At 36.4% G+C, this 17,735-nt stretch overlaps 1 protein-coding gene across 2 annotated transcripts; it reads left to right on the top strand.

Moving 5' to 3' along the window:
• Positions 1-3,006: 3,006 nt before the first annotated feature.
• On the top strand, positions 3,007-15,959 carry LOC135683824 (uncharacterized). 2 transcript variants are annotated; one of them, XM_065199180.2, is made up of 15 exons: positions 3,007-3,249; positions 4,187-4,261; positions 4,444-4,553; positions 6,102-6,178; positions 6,619-6,685; positions 7,485-7,535; positions 8,131-8,178; positions 8,772-8,817; positions 9,341-9,402; positions 10,613-10,693; positions 11,267-11,435; positions 12,231-12,359; positions 13,051-13,953; positions 14,512-14,667; positions 15,626-15,959. In XM_065199180.2, exons 1-15 carry the CDS (start codon positions 3,163-3,165, stop codon positions 15,827-15,829), a joined length of 2,265 nt encoding a protein of 754 aa, XP_065055252.2. In that variant the 5' UTR covers positions 3,007-3,162; the 3' UTR covers positions 15,830-15,959. The 2 variants fall into 2 exon arrangements, with proteins under 2 accessions (XP_065055252.2, XP_065055251.2); XM_065199179.2 differs by having other exon boundaries at positions 8,715-8,817.
• Positions 15,960-17,735: the final 1,776 nt, after the last annotated feature.

Genomic DNA, 17,735 nt, shown 5'->3' with positions numbered 1-17,735 from the left:
TTCATTTGTTTTATATTCGAGTTTAACTCTTCGTCTCCAATTATCGCACTTGAAACGTATTGCTTGGCCGAAATGTGTGGCATTAAGCAATATTAGTTTCAGTGTAGGGCTAAGAAAGTATCTCAGGATTTCATGCCATCGGGGGGGGGGGGGGGGCGGAGAGGCCATCCCGGGAGAGGCCATCCCGGGAGAGGCCAAGCCCTGTTTTGAAGCACTAAATTGAAGTTCGACTGATAAAAATTGGCCCCTCTACCTTGAAATTCTTTGCGTGGGCCCTTTATCTGTATACCCTGTTCTAAGATAAGATAGATAAGATAGCTAACATAATTTGCAATGGTTATTGAGGATCAAACAATTTTTGTAGCATGCCATGGAATGTTTACTTTTAATTGACATTGAATGCAGTTTTTATGCTCACTTGAAAAATTGTATTACAAACGATTTTTTGAATTGCAACTGAAAAGATTTAATGTGATGGAAGATTACCTTGATTGGGCTTAAACATAGATTTCTATAAGTTTCAGCCTGTTAACGTTACCAAAAACACCGCTGCAACTTAAATGCGTAATGCACAGCTCTGTCTTTACGACATCGAGCTCCAAATGACAAACCGGTAAACAGTTATTTTCATTAACAATTTCTTACATAGGATTTTTAAAAGTACAATTTCTTACAGAAAATTTTTAAGTAAGTGCTTACGTTAAGCAAGATTTCACGAAAATTGTATAGTTTAAATACCATACCTGTGCAGAAATAATTGGTTTATACTGAAGCATGAAATGATCTGGTATTTGAATTGAAAAATCGGGAGATTGAGAATTCGTGTCTCCCGAAAACAAAGAACACCATGGAATCGAGGGATATCGAAACGGTTGAACAGCTCTATTGATATTGTAACGCTATAATTTTCCATGAAATTTGCAAGTTCTTGCTAATCTCAAAGAAACATATAGATCAGCTTGTGAAGCATAACACTAAAACATACGACAAACATAAGTGAAAAAGCATTCCCTTTTCTGTTCTCACGGCCGTACCAAGGAGGGGTATGATCAACTCAATGACCCCATCTTACAATTAGAGGCCCGGACTGCTACAGATAGCTCGTGTTTTTACGTGAGGCTGTAATTCTCGGGGGCCACCTGAAATAGGGGTGTAACACCCCCTCCCTAGCTTTTGAAGAAGCTTTGAGCTATTTTCAGGCTTGTTGCTGATAGCTGAGATAAACATATTTGTCAGGTTTGTTTTTTAACAAATTTGTTTCTGTTTGTCGTTTGTTTTTCACTGAGATTCTCCGTATTTGTTTCTTGTACCAGATTTCCAAGTGTTTGATCCAGACACCGTGGATTCTGTATTTGAGAACAAAATAAACTGAGATCATTCCAAACTTTCACAAAGAGAAAGATGAACGTTTTTTGTCTGTTAGATGTCTTCATTCCTGGTAATTAGAAGTCAATATTTCGAGGGATAGGTATAAGTTGTCTAGGCATTCACAGGCCATTGCTGATATCATCTTAAATTATCGCCTCCCGTTCGCTACAAGCCAAATATGTCATACTTTATGTCTAGTCTTGGTACTTTCAAATTAAACATTTGATCTTGATTCATCTATAGCTAACAGTTTAGTATATGACAGGGCTGCAGCGACAGGAACGTTACTTTTTTTAGGGGAGGGGGGATATTTAAAAGGCTAATATAGGGGAATATTTCTCCAGAATGTTTTTTAGCAATCTTGATCCTTTTAATGAATGCCTTGTTTCACATTTTAGCTCATATTAAATCATAGATTCAATGAAAGGCGAAGAACAAAATCAAACGAAGAACCGTCACAACATCGTTGCTTTCAATATCGATTTGCAATAGTTTGCTCTTCAAATTAAAAACCTTCAGCACGAGCAATTTTTATTGTGATCTCAATATATTCTTATCTGCCCCACGTTTATGTTTCTGTCCTAAAATTGATCCCCAATCATAAACGTCCCAGATTCATAAATTCCCAACAGGCTTATTAGAGAAACTTCGACATAACCATGCAAAATCTGCGGAATATTTTGAAAATATACTCGATCACAGTCATCCATAGCTGTCACGCATTTCGATGAAGTACTGATCCAGAATATCGGTTTGACAACCCTGTACTCTCACCCTGGGATTTGCCTTAAGCCCTAGGTTTTGCCAAAACCACTAAACATTTCACTAAACATTTCACTCATCTTAAGTTTAATTAAATGTTTAGTTAAAAACGTGATCGTTTTCCGCCTTGTTGAATGTTTTTAGGCATGTTGAGTACTGTTGAGCGAAGTTTGATCCTTGTTAGAATTGTTTAGCGGTGTTTAGTTTTATTTAGCAAATGTTAAGTCGTTTTGCCACCAATTTGTTGTGCTAGTGCACTGCAGTAGCTGTGATATAAAAAGTTTTCCCGCCTCTGTGTGACCCGAAATCTCCAGAAAGTCTTCGTACGACATTAACTTCATCTTGTTGTACGCTGTCTTCAGCACTCAACTTTGCTATCAATTTTCTAAAAGTGTTTTCCTTCTCCAACGCTTCATCTACTTTACGTTACTTTCAAATTCTTGTTTACAGGCTCTTTATCAGTTAAATCCACGGCTAAAGATCTGGAGTAATCATTTTTTGAATTATGTCCTCCGTCATTATTTCATTTTGTTGGCGTGAGTGAAAAGTCGAGTGAGAAATCGAGCGAAAAATCGAATCGTTTGGCCAATGCTTAATGAATTTAAATTCCATGCCATGTTCCCTCTAGACATCGTCGCACATAGGTGGAAATTCAAAAAGTTTTATGAAAAGTTCAATAAAAGTTTCTCCCATCCTCTCTAGACTTCGTTCAACTTCAATAAACTAAAGTTGAGTGAAATTCTTGATGAGCTTTTGTTGTTTAACCAGAGCTGATTTTCCGGTAACATACCTGAAGAGCTTCCTCCCCACAATGCTCTGTCCCCGCAAAGGAGCTGTATTTTGAAAATGTTTGTAATGCATTGCGGGCTCGGAATTTTCTCATCTCATATCTTGACCTGTAAATATGGCGGAATAAGGGAAGGTCTTGTGCCTCCCTTGAATCAATTTGCACGTTTTTGAGGAGTGTGTGATAGATTGCAAAGAAAAGCTTGATAGCACTGAGACTCGAAGGAACAAGCTAATCGATTATAAATGGCGAAACTTATTGCAGTATGTAGGGACGAAGAATTTCCCTTTGAACGTCGACAGATCCCACTCATGATCGAAGAAACACTCACAGTGAGTAGGAAGATTCAGAATTGTTTATCCAATTTTAACAGTATAGGCCTATATATAGCTAAATAAATTGTCATTATATATGTTATGATTAAAAACCTTGTACTTAATTTGTACCAAATTAAAAGACTGGTTCACTACTCAGCGAGTGTAGCATAGGGTATACGTTTCAACACATTTACGCCGTTGATATCTTGAGATGTTCGGGCCTGTTGAAAGAAAGCATAAAGCAATTAAGTTTCTTGGATTTATATCGTTTGAAAGTTGTTATTTCCAGCTTTGTAGTTTGCTTGGGATTTTACTTAACTCCGAAAACAAAATAAACTGCCTGTAAAGATATTTTTCCTTAAAGAGGAAGAGCCCAAAGCTAGGACACGCTATGTTTATTTGTACAAATTCAAATTGGCTGCTTTATTATTTTTATGCAAAGCTTTTGATCATTTCGATAAAAATCTGCCAAATTGAGCTGATAAAAAGTTTGTAGACCTATTATGTTGATGCCATGCCTGAAGAGCCTGTTTGCCAGTGATCAGTGTATTGTTGTTAATTTCTGTAAAATTTATGCAATGATCCAACAAGAGGCTATTAACTCTGAGAAAAATGCATTTAGATTAATTATATACAAAGTATTTACATTGGGAACCCAACTTGGGAACCCTACTTTTGTTTGTCATTTTATTTGTATTCCAATTTTCTTCTGATTTCTAAAACCAACTAATAAAAATTGAATATTTAGCTAATTAAAAGCTACATGAAATATATGTCTTATTTGCTAACTAAACTGAGCTCAATTTCTCACCATTGCTTGTATTAGTAGTTGATACTATTAAAACTAGAATTTGCACTACACCTTTTCCCTCATATTCTTCTCTAATATTAGGGGATTGGTAGACTGTAATTCAAGCTCCACCCTTTAACCCCATAATCATTTACTTTTTAGATGGTGATGGAAATACCAGAAACAGTTATCTCAACTGAATGTGTTGTTGAAGGGGATGTGAAACAATTCATTGAGGTGAGCACTTTTTGACTGAATGAAAGCGTAATAAATTTGGATAAAAGGGCATACCTTAACAGAATGTTTATATCCCTTGTCGTATTTGCAATGACCCTAAATCTGATGGTCTTTAGATGTTTTGATCTTTGTCTGACAAACAATGCTTACTGAATCTATAACAATGTTATAAAACATTTCAGAGATATGATCTGTTGACATTTGAAGAGCTTAACTGTGCACTAATGGTTTCACAAAAAGAGCTGTTCGCGTTGCTGGCCCTGTCTGTCCCCTGTGTTGGATGCAGAAGAAGGTATTTGTTTATCTGACCTTTTCATATGCAGATATTGTTTCGAGATATACATGAACCACAACTTCTTGAATTGGCCATCCAGTCATTTAAGCCCCCTTCCTCAAAGGAAGTGAACATGTTTAAGCCCCTACCTTAGCCTGTTAGTTTTTGCATTTGAGTAAGTCCCTCTGGGTACTTAGTTGAGACATTGACAATATGCAAAAACCAGTGAGCATGTGAATATTTCAAATCAGAAATTTTCTTGTGCTTTGATTAATATGCTTTGGTTAGACATTTTAGAATTTTTTTTTAGTAAAATTGCAAATGAAATTGCCTTGAAAATTGTAGAAAAGCTATATACAAAATAGCAATTTCTGTTGGGAGTTGATTTCAAAAAGCCCCCCTTTGTATAAACCCTCTTGAATTAGCCTCAATCTGAAAACTGTCTCAATGAATATGCCTCAGGGATCTTATTGGAGGATTTACAGTAATAGGTTTTAAAGTATAAATTGCAATGCAAATTTCACTTTCTCCCTTGTAGTAATGAAAGTGCAAGTGATGTTCTTTCACAAAATTGTGCCAAAAACAATTATTTTGCAAGTCTCATGGCAACATTATATGTTGCTTTTCGGTCTGCCTTGAGTTAAGGCTTTACAGTTGGTTTACAAATATATATCACAAAATGACAGAGCCCTCTTTCTGTATCAAATGATTGTGATTTGGTCTTAGACATGCAAAAACAAATGTATTCCATAGCGAATCAAGCTTTGTTTTAATAAGATGATGTCACATTTTCCCATTGCTGTAGTACAAAAGGTCATTGTCTCCAAAAATATTGGAGGGAGATTGCCCCCTCTTGCCCCCCAGGTGTCTGCTGCTGTTTTTAACTGACAAAATGAAATCGACATAAAGAACCAAAATAGATTCATTGAAATCCTCTGATTTCACTCCTCTTTCGTAGTCTGTTCCTTAATCAAACAACCCTGTTGTCTAAAAAAACATTGAGCATTGCAGGCCTTTAAGAAGTGAATAAGCCAAGGGTTTTGTGTTTCTATTGAATATAAGTATGGCTTCTAGCCACTCTTCTTTGAGTGCTTTTGAATGCCTTTTCAAGAGCTCAAGTTGGCCAAAGAAAAGCAGCTAGAAATCATTGTAAAACACAATATATATAATAGCCACTCCTCATTTGCCTAGTAATGGTCTATCTTGTCAAATATAGTCTTGTTTTGGACAAAAGGGGAGGAAAATCAAGGGCTTTAGTTAGGCAATTTTGGTTTTTTATTTTATATTGGTTCTTGATAGCACAGAGCCTTGGGCTCTAGCCAATCATCAAAGCTGGCTAATGAAGAGCTTTTATTTATAAAAATTTAAGGTTTTGAATGAAATAGCATCCAATAGATACACAATTGCTAGTTTGTGTTGGAAGTTAATATTAATCATAGCAGCATAGAATGGAATGTAGAACAGTTCTTTTCATCAAAGCAAAGTGTTGAAATTTAGACATTTATATATGTGTTTTGCAAATAATTTTTAAATTTTTTATATAAATTATAATATTTTACTTTTTAGTGTTGAACGGCTTTATGGCCAGTTGTTGGAATCAGGACAGCCTGCTTTAGAACCATTGATAATCAAGACTTCAAGGGGTAAACTACTCTACTGCTTTAATGCCTAAACTTCAAACTTTTCGATCTCAAAATTTTCTTGATAGCAACCTGCCACTTTGTGTTACTGTGCAGTTGCAGGGAATATTTAGTTAAAAATTCAAGTTCATTATCTAAGAGCATTCTTCTGAGGAAGTGACTATAATTTATCTTTAATTCCTGTATCTGTTCTTAGAATATTGACTTATTATTTGTGTAATTAATTCAAGGTTGGATATGATCATTTTTTGTTCTTTGGAAATTTATCTATAGCTTTACCTGGTGGCAGGAACAACCAGATTGTTATAGCATTGCTTAAAAGATAGCATAAGTTTTAATGAGTATCAGATCCATTTGCCACAACGATATCCTCTTAGTTTCTTTCTAAATCAAATCTTTCTTGAATGGCTTCCCCATTAATCTTTGGTTCTTTTTCTCCACAGTCTTGACATTGTCTGATGGTTTCTTGTCTGATCCCAGGCTGATTTATGCACTATTTTACATCCATGGGTAAGAGCTTCAATCAACCAACAATTTGTTGATTTGGAAAATTTTGGGACTGCAGAGAGAGGCAGATTTTGATTAGTATCTACAATCGCACACAAAATTGTTGAAGCAAAAGCAACTTTCTATTTACCCCTGTAATTTGAACCCCCCTTTCCCCCTGAACCAATGATTGATTTTTCGTTCTTTAATTTTTGCTTCAAGAACATGCATTCAACATTAAATCTGGGGAGGGGAAGTTACTTTTCAAAGGAAAAAGAAAGTATAAAGTTTTCTTGAAAAGTCTCTCATGTTTTGTCCAGAATTGTAGACCAACCTGAGAAATCATTAAAACTTGTCAAGGGCAAAACTTGGTAGTTGTATTTGGACAAATTTTGGAACACAGTTTTTGGAGCTCCTTGCTGTCAAGGCTGGAAATTTTTAGCTTTGTCCTTGTCGCATTTGATCATTTATGGTTTCCCATCGTTTGATTTGCTAGATATCTGGTCAGCCATTACCCTAGAAGGATTTGATGCCTTGCATATTGAGGACAAGAAATTAGAGTTCCTATGTTTCCAGAAGCTTACTCAACCTCAGTACATTCTTTTTTGGGCTGCCTTCTTTCACTGCCCTAATTGCTTAACACTCATATTCATTATGTAAATCTCACAGACCTACAATTTCTGCTTTGTGTAATATTCTGTGAGTTATATTTGCTAGCGCTTAAGCTAACAATTTGCTTATGGTTTCTGCCAAGAAAAGGTATATGGTAAAGGATTCCTCAGTGCAAGCTGAAGTTATTTATTTATTTTTTTATTGCTTGCAGATCCCATCTGAATGACATGGTTGATACAATACCAAAGAGCAGAAGAAATAGGTTAGTTTTTCTGCTGTTCCTTTTCTGAATTAATTTGAATAAATTTAGCCATTCTGCTGAAAATCGAGTACAAATTCAAATCTAGTTGGAATTTTATAGATGACCCTAGTAGACGCTGAGACAGCTACAGAAATTTAAGATGAAGTCATTTCCAAATTTACTTGACAAAGTATACTTTGCTTCATATCAGAATCATGGAAGGGCAAGAAAGAGAGAAAAAATAATTCAAAATTATCTACTTTATTTACGTTGCCTCTTTAAATGGAATCCCCTTCCCCCGAATCAATGCTGGGTTCTAGTTCTATCATTTTTGCTTCAAAAACATGCATTCAACAATTGGGGGAGGAGGAAGCTATTTTTAAAGAAAAGAGAAAAGAGAAAAGATCAAGCATCTCTAACCCCCCCCCCCCCTGGCGAAGCATGCCAAAGAAAGATTTTTGTCTGTTTTATAAATCAGCTTTTTGTAGGCAAATAATCTCCCTGATGAATGCTTGTCCAACTTTGTTCTTACATTTTTATGAAAACGGCTATAATATATAAAGTCATATAAGTATGTAAAAGTGTAAAAACTAATGCTTTGTGCATGCCTTTGCAGGAGATGCATCTTGCATTCTCTAGAGACCCACAAAACTCGATCTCTTGGGTAAGTAAATTTACTTTCCATTCTTTGACTTTTTATCTTTGTCTCTTCACAATTTCATGAAATAATTTAGACAAATGTCAATTGAACATCCCCATATTATATATAGAAGTATTGTATTAAGGTGTTAATGAAAAAAGAGTGAAAAAGGGAGAAAAAAAACACATTGTATCTCCTGTAATAAAAAACCGTTTTCTTGTTTAGGAATTGGAGGGTGAGAGGTTCTTACATAAGAATTTATCTAAAGGTGTATTTTGTTGATGAACTTGGTCTATGTTGCCTGTCAGTAGGGAGTCTAATAGCAGAAGTTCGTTCATAGGACATTTTCCTTTAATTCAAAGTCTTGTGGTTTGCCAGCCTAAAATAGGTTTCAAAATACAAGGAGCTCAATAGAAAACGGTCTGCCAATTCCTAAATTGTTGAAATTCTTCTTTGCGTCATTTATGTGATAAAGATATTAAAAGTTTTAGAAAAATTTTGAAGCAGGAAAGGTGTATTATTAATGCAAATATTTCACCCAATGTTGTTTTTGTTTTAAGCGGTGGAAAAAGAACTAAAAGGGCAGAGGTTTGTTCATTTCTGGGATTTCTTTCTAGGTGGATGGATGTATGGGATCTTCTCTCTCAGGAATGCCGCGACGAGGTAACTGAAAAATTCATTGAACCTCTTTTAAGTTTAATTTTCCTCAGTGACAAGTGTTAAGGGGTGTTAGCATATGACTGTGTCACCAATAGAACCAATATCAGAATTGTAGTGAATACAGAATTTTTTTGAAACAGCGTTTTCTTACATTACGAGAGTATCAGTTACAAAGCCCAGCTTGCATGTCAAACACGTCACAAGAGGAACTTAGTACTTCTGCTAGCATCAATGCAGTTGAGAAAGTATTTTTATTTGTCAAATTTATCAGCCTATCGAATGGTATAGCAAGTAAATGTTTCTAGACAACGACCAAGACGATAGAATACAGTATACAATGATGATCTACAAACAACTTTTCTCATGGCTGATCTTGTCCCCGCAGTAGACGTTACAACTTTCTTATTTGTGATTAAATATCTTTAATGTCAAACAGGTTTATATCTTTTCTAAATAGACAATCCACCTAGATTTTTCATACAACAATGCAAAATAAGTAATTTTCGACTTTTTTCTGTGCCCCTAGGTAGTGCTTATTGACTCTGATGCGCTATTGGAAACCCTTGAGAATTACCTCCGTAAACACAGGTATGCGTAATGAATTGTATTGCTTTCATGTTATTTTCTCTTATCCTCTTTGTGCGAAATGTTTTGTTCAAGCGTAATTTTTAATGTCCTTTAAACTCTCCTTCAGGAGTTCTTAAGATATGTTGAAGGATGCTTGATATGCTGCAACGAAAATGTATTCGAGATCTTCTGCTTTTGTTAATACTTTCTTTTTGTTACCCCTTCGCATACCCAAGAATTTCAGCACACAGGTTTTAATTTTTCTACGGTAAGAATGGCAACAAAAAGCAAATAATATTCATAGGATCACAAGAAGCAAGTTAAAGTCGAGCTTTTCCTCTCGTGAAAACTGAACGTTATTTTTGTGGCTCAAGTGCAAATGGATGTGTAAATACATTTTTAAAGAGCACAAAAAATTATTAACAATTTATTAGAGATATTTCCTTGTGTAGTATTTGTCTTTCAATTGCTATGCAAAATTCTGCAAGAAATCTTTTCTCAAATTTGTAACAATATATCTGCTGGATCCCATCAAACATGTTTATGTGAAAACAGTAATTTTCTCGAAAGCAAGGCGAGGTAGAATTTAACCAAGATGGTGTGGGTGCCTAATTGAATGCTTAACTCGACGTATTAATTCCTTATGGGCATGTATCGTTAACTGCCAAGGGTAGTAAATTGACCCAAATGCCTACAAACTATTGCACAACCTAATGCTTGGAAGCTGGCTGCCTTTTCGTGAGCGCTTTACGAATGATTAATAATTTTTGCAAGTCGTTGCCGTTAACATCATCTAGTAGACCGGAAAAAGTTTTGATCTGCAAGTCATGCAACGTGATTTGCATTGCTTTTGTAATGTAGCATTTAGCATGCCAATCTAAAATCCATCCTGCGACTAAAGTATGTCATTCTATTTGGATGACAGTACAGGCTGTTTGATAGTGTTTCTATTCAACGGTTGTTTGCCTTCTTTTTGGAGCTACACTTCATTGCCTTACTTTTTAAAGAGGATTTTGCCTGGACAAAGGTGTTTCTCGCGTTCTCAAAATTTTGTCGCCTGTTTCTCGTGACCTTAATTGTTCGCCTTGCTCGCGTTATCAATGATTACAAAATTATTCGAGGCAAAATTCAGTCTAAAATTCTGTTAAGGTTGCTACTCCTCAACTACTGAATCGCAGTGCAGCGTGTAATATTTTTTTGGTTTTGCACGTTCGTAACAATTTTTTTGCAGATTCTGTTCAGAATGCAAGTCGAAAGTTTTGAAGGCGTATAATATACTGACTGGAGACATCGAGGGTGAAGCTGAAAAGGGGTAAGTTCTGTCTGTAAACTGCAGGCTCAAAAGGATATTAGCACTTGTACTTCTTCTTGCTCTCTTGCAGCATCATTTTCGTTGTCCTAAACAACAATCAGTAACTCGATGAAGCGATCTTTTCATTTCTAATCAATCTATTTCCCCCACAACTTCTTGGAAAGAATTTATTGGCAAACAAACTATTAGGCGATAATTTATCAATACCCCCCCCCCCCCCCCCGCCTCTACCACATTACGATAGAAAGTTGATCGAGCCAGAAAAGAACGGTTATGTGATCCAATAAAAGCGGCGCTCTTTAGCTTAAAAAGACATGTTACTATTACTCCATATTCTTAATTACTTTGCAGAAATTGTAAATAGAAAAGACTCATAATGGTACGAAGTGCGGTGACAACATAGCTTCTTTAAAGGGAATGCCAAATGTACACTCAACAGAGGATTATTTTCAAACCAAATGTCTAGGGCATCCCATAATTAGACTTAGAGGCCATCTAAGACAAGATCTTGACAGGATTTTTATATAGTGGAAAGCCCAATTAAGGTTGACCTGATTTAATTTGTTTTTTTAGATATTGCGCTACGCTGTATGAAGGCTTGAAAAGCTGTCCTAAGGAAAGGCACGTACATGTTCTATGCGACACAGATTTTATCGCTCATCTCATTGATAGTGCTGAGCCCGAGCTAACTGGCGGTCGGAGGGAAAGACATGCAAGGACCATAGAAATCGCCCAGGGGGAGGTAAAGATTTATTTTATCTTTATGTGCCGCATCTTTATGTATGTTTTATAATGTAAGTAAAATCAGAGGTCGCAAATGCATACAGCATTTAATTTGTCATCGTTTTTGGCCCTTTTGATCGTTTGAAAGATATTGTCTGTTTCTCATTCTGACAGGTAAGTTGGAGAACAAAATAGAATACAAAATGAAAAGGGAACCTAGCAAATAGCATATTGAGAAATGGAATGGCAACAAGTTTATAGCATGCTTGTGCTGAAAATTTTACAAAAGGCAAAGTGTCTCGAAAGAAAGAAAACAGTTTTAGAGCTTTGGGTATAGAGATCCTAAGTTTTTGTATCCAATGCAATCGAAATCTGTGTTGAAAGAATTATCTGACTTTCTCAGGGCAATGTAGATTAGCTGGTCTGTAGGAGAGTACTCAGTGCTGTGTAGACAGAGTTGTAAATGCTTTGGTGTTGAGAGCAGAATGACTGTAGGTTACTGATCTGAGTTTCACCATTGTAATTCAGATTGATTGCCAGGAAGCTAGCACTGAAACTGTATTTAGCTCGAAAGCAGAGATTTGGAACCAACTTGCTCTTTTTACTGAAGTGTCAATGTACACATCTACTGAATATTTCTTAAATGCTTTGGATTACATACTGTATTCTTCGTTGTATGAAAAGGTACTTTAAAATGAATGACTTCTTGGATTGCCATTATGTTATCATCAGTTTTTGCTTCTGCTGTCTTTCTTCAGTAAATGTCATGGTCCACAGAGCTAACTAGATCTAATTTAAACCGTTTTACCGCTAGGTATTGACGTGCCTGGGAATTCACTTGTGGGAAAGACTGCATCGCTTGTGGCAGAAATTACGTGCTGAAGAACAAACATGGCAGATGCTTTTCTACTTAGGAGTCGAAGCTTTGCGCAAAAGTTTTGAAGTAATTGCTGTTTTTGTTTTAAATGCAACTGTTAGATCTGTAGGGATCCATTTTTCATTTTTGACGATTCAAGTCTTTGCTATTGGGATAGGAAGTCAAGTTTTGGACAGATATTTTCACGATTTTTATAAACGTGTGTTTTTGAATGTTACGTCATTTCGGATAAGGACAATGAAGATTGCGTCTTGCGTTTGTCAGACTTTATCATAATTCAGTTAATCCTTTATCTCATTGTTTGCTCTATTTTCGTTGTGTCATCGTTAATGACAGCAACTTGTAACGCATGCTAACTCCAGGGGTATTGTCTGTTATTTTCTCCTCATGCTGATTCAAACTCAACTAGGGCAAGTTTTTCTGACGTATTTTAGTGTGGAAGACGAGTAACCAGAACTGGAATCACTATTTGCCGTTCATCTTCATCTTTCTTCCTTGAGTTTATGTTTTCTAACGCAAATTGGTTGGGTTGTAAGTTTGGTTGGGTTATGATTTTGTTCGCTAACCTTCGCATTTCACCGCGATGATACTCCCTCAAAGAAAGCAACAGAGGGAACATAATTATTTATGAACTTTGAGAAATATCATTACAAGTTCTATAAACGAGCTTTTTCATTATTCAGGAAATATTGGTTGATTTAATGTATTTTCATTTTGTATTGATAAGACTTTGTATTAATCAATTGCAAAATTGTAGATGGCTGTCGAAGATAAACAAGGTATATCACGATTGGAACAAGTAGTTGAGGAAATATCAGAAGCAGAGAGAATGAAGGAGTTGAGGAAGGAACAAAAAAGACTGAAAAAGAAGAAGAGAAAAGAGAATCGATGCAAATTCGCGAGTGACGCGGAAAAAAGAGGGAAGATTGCTGAATCTGATACAGAGAAGGAAAATGTTGGGGAGAACGGCCAAGAAAGTGAAAATGAGCCAAAAATTATTCAAGAAAATGGTAAATGTGAAAGGTCAGAAGCGGTTGCATGTAGCGAAGAAAAACCTAATTTTGAAATCACAAAGCCTGTTTTAAATGGCATTCATGAAAATACAACGGATGAAAGCTGTCCTGGTAATGACGCTGTTGTTAATACCTGTCAGGGGATTGCGCCTGTCGCGGAAAATTGTCAAGGAAAAAGCAGTGAGGAAGGGGTTGGCAGTAATGAAACGAGCCACGTGGAAACAAGTTCTAAGGATAATGGTAATGGAACGACAAGTGTAATGTGTAATTCCAAAGAAAGTAATGGTTTCTGCAAGAAACTAAATGAAACGAACTGTCAGAAAGAGTCTTTGAAAAATGAAATCTGCTATTGTGGCGATGATGCAAAAGAAATACCGCATAAAAAGAACGGATATGTGAACGCCCTTGACGAGAAACCACGATTGCACTGCAAAAAGGCAAAGGGGATGTCGGCAAATTGGTATATTAACCAATCAGGGTGTCGCTCATGCGGACAGATTTTAACCCAGAGGGACAAGTTTGATCGCGGCAAGGTAGACCATGGTAGGAACCCCCCGGAAAGCGCCGAGATGTGCGCCAAATGCGCGTCTATGAACTCAGAAGGAATCAATCGGAGAAATCGAAAGAAATTTGCTAAACCGAAAGAGGTATGCCTGCTGAGATCCTTTTGCCGTTTATGAGTAGTTATTTTTTGACAGTGTAGACATACTCACATAAACCGAATTTTTGGTACCCTTGTCAAATGTGGCGTATCTTTGTTTAAACCAGTCAAAGAAAATACTGCTTCTCAAAGCCCAAATGCCAAGAATATGCTGTAGCAAAACCTCCCCTAATTATTTTTTCATTGGTTTGCTATTATATTCTTGCTCCCACTGGATTCCTGCTTCCGATCTCATTACCTCTTCCTTTTCCTACTGCTTGATTTCCTTAGGCCCGTCCTTTTTCCCCCTTCTCTTTTTCTTTTTCAGTTTCTTTGCAACCTCGATTTCAGCCTTTTTTTAATTCATTATCTAATAGAGTTCCTATGTGTAACATCATATAAGACTTATTTTTTGCAATTTCGACTTTTTGACCACATAACCTGAAAGAATACATCAAATATCTCTAAATATGCAAAATGAGTTGAAAGAATTCTACTCAGGATTCGATCTGCACTGTTATTTAAATTCAAAAGAAAAATCATTATCTTCCACATTGCTCTACAGGCACATGAAAATTTCAATCCAAGATCGAAAAACGAACCAAAGAAGACCAAAAGACATCAGTTCAGGCAAGATCCAATTTCAAAAGAAGATGATGACGCCGAATTAAAATTACTCAAGTCGATGGGATGGCATCGCTTAGATGATGAAAATACGCTGGTAAGTGCTATTACCGGGGATTGTTAGCATGTCAAAAAGTTGCAGTGAACCATTTATACTAGGTGTCTTCTCTACCGCCATTTAAAGATTTCATCTACCATTCACAATTTTGATACGCCATCTTGTCTGAACCCGTACTGGTAAAAATCTACCTTTTTCCCCGCTGAGGGCCGATATTCACGGGGATCGCTGGTTAAGGTATCGAGGCATGCACAGTTTTGATTTCTGATTTCACAGCGAATTCGCATAAACGTATGAAAGAGTTTTACGGGAAAATTTTACTAAAATTTATAAGTGTACGGTAACTTTGCTTCATTTTCGAGAAAATCGTCTATGAATTTTTCGTCTTGCCAATTTTTCATCAAATTTGACACTTAAAGGATTATCAACAGTCTCGAGAAGCCCGCCTTTGTGTTTTTGAGGGCAGATTCTTGATTCACGGATTCACTGATGCAAAATATTTGACCTAAGTATTAGGCCGTAAAAACTTCATACCAAGAATGGTCGAAACTGCATAGTCTACAAAGATGCAACAACATAGAAGTTTCTCCGAACAAACTAAGACCACCAGTACCTACGCAACCTTTTCAAACTTCTTTCTATAAATATTGCCTATAAATTACGTAAAATTACATACAATTTCCAAATTGATTCAAATCAAATTAAATTAATCTATTTTTGTAAGTTTTGGTCCTCTGTAATTCAGGCTCGTTTATAGGCCCTCGCTCCCTATGTACGGATAAAAGTCTTCTCCCACAAAATCTTGACCTCTACTTCTTGGGGTTTTACTGAAATTTGAAATGCTTTTCTTAATATCTCTTTAAGGCTAAAATTTCCCCTTTTGTATCAATTCCTCTTTTTTTGTCATTGACCTACTATTTCTACTAAATTAAATGCGTGATTAGAAGAATTTGTGTATTTTTTCGTTGTCTCGACTTACGCCGTTGTGTTGTTTTAGGACCCTGGATTATCACACCAAGGCGAAGCCTGCATCTCAGAGCAAGAAATAAGGGAATTTCAAGCCAAGAAGAAGGACTTGCAGAATCAGCGGGAGCAGCTTCGGGAGAGACTACGTCAGCAGTTTCAAATGATGTGCATAGATTCATCGGGCTGCTTTTGTAATGATAGGCCCGTTAATGCAATCAAAGTGAACAAATCATGAATTTGCGAGAATCTGTGATTTTACTCCCTGCTTAGTTTTACGGAGTTTTTATAGTGGCCAGGACACGTTAATTGGGACGTTGATTTGTTTGTTTATGTGCTGAGTTAGATGAAATCAAATTATCACAACAGCTGTTTGATTCATTGATATCATGTCTCCATGCAAAACAAATTATGATAAACCCCTGGTCTGACAGTTAAAGGCAATCGACTGATACTGGCTTCAGCCATCTTTCATTCAACAATTGGCCAATCAATTACCGTGATACGACTCACTGATGTGATATGCCCATTGATTGGCTAATATTGATTGACAGGTGGCTCAAGACCCAATAGTATCTCTCGATTGCCTTTAATGTTAAAATACGCAACACAATATTGCTGTATGTTCTTATTCATGAGGGTTTTGCATAAACTTAAGCTATGCTTACCTGTTGAAGTAAGGTAACTGAAACGGTAGCCAGAAGTATGGTAACGATTTCATCGTTGGCCATTGCCTGGTACAAAATCTAATCCCAATAATTCAACTTTTGTATAATTGGGATTTTTCACTCAAAAGATTTTTATTTTATCATAGTCATATTTTTTAGACAATATTATGTGATAACTTTTGATAGTTCCAAAAAAAAATAAAAAAGGTTTAATGAGAACATTTCTCTGCTTCTCTGGCCCGCTTCTTCCATGCCCGTGCTCATTTTCATGTTCCTCTGGTATCCTGTGTATGGCGCATCCAACATATTTGTTTGTCTTGCTCTGTCTGCCGCTGTCATTCGTAGTTACTTTCATTGTTATCTGCTCTAAAAAGTAACTTCATGTGTGTCTCTGCCGTCAAACACCACTCCAGTTTCTGCAGAACATATAAAGGATCTTGGGGGGGGGGGGGGTAGAGGTTGGGTAACCAAGCCTAGTTTTGAACAGGGACCCTAATTCTGCATATGTCTGAAAAATGTGATCCATGATTCCAGAAACATGATAACAACTATATACATAATTCCGCAAAGCAGATGTCATTTTAAAACACAACAAAACCATCCAACAAATTATTTGTGTCCTTTACCCCAAAATCTCAATATTACACATATTTCATACTTACATTTCTAACTAGAAATTCAATTTGCCAGTGCTGAATGTCCCTCCTAATGAGTTTGCAATATTGTCCCTAAACGGTGCCCATAATTCTGCACGTTTCTTCGAGTGCATAATTCAAAAACTGATACCGATAATTTTACACTTTCAGAAAAGGTACCCCTAAATAATGTCACGTCCCCTTGAAAAGGTACCCCTTGAAAACCCATCAAGGCACTCCCCCCCCCCCCCCGAGATAAAGGAAAGTAGGTAATGATAGACAGGGCATATACCGTAACAAACTAACAAACAAGCTAACTTTTGTTTTCTCAACATATCCTGTTAGATAAAGCTTTAAACTTGAAAATTTCGAGCTGTACCTTTCTTGAAAATCCTTTGTTGTCACCTGATTGTTGACATCATTTATGGTATAATTTCAGTTTTTAAATGGTCATAAGTCTATGGTTGTTCGTCAAATGACTTCCATAAAACTTTCTAATAATGAAAGGTCTAAAAGAGCTCTTTCGATTAATATATACATATTCATTTTTGTAATCAAGTGACCTTTAAAATTTCCTACTGTGGGAAAAAGATCATCCTCCAAGTCTACAGTTATACTTTTCGCAGTATTTACACAAAGCCAGTTGCAAATTTTTACTAGTTGCCCCCCTGCTCTCGAACTTTAGCAGTTTTTTTCTTGGCGCTTGGCTTGCTTGCCCCTGGCATGCAGCTCTCCCGGCTTCTCTTATTCAACAAAGTCGTCTTAATCCGTTTCAGGTGAGCTTTTATCTTCACGGGGAATAGAAGGTAAAATGGGAGGTGGAGATAACTTGAATTACACT

The sequence above is a fragment of the Rhopilema esculentum genome, chromosome 7 (assembly GCF_057945365.1).
Source record: "Rhopilema esculentum isolate cy_ngs chromosome 7, ASM5794536v1, whole genome shotgun sequence".
NCBI classification, from domain to species: Eukaryota; Metazoa; Cnidaria; class Scyphozoa; order Rhizostomeae; family Rhizostomatidae; genus Rhopilema; species Rhopilema esculentum.
This window is presented reverse-complemented; position numbering and strand designations above follow the sequence as displayed.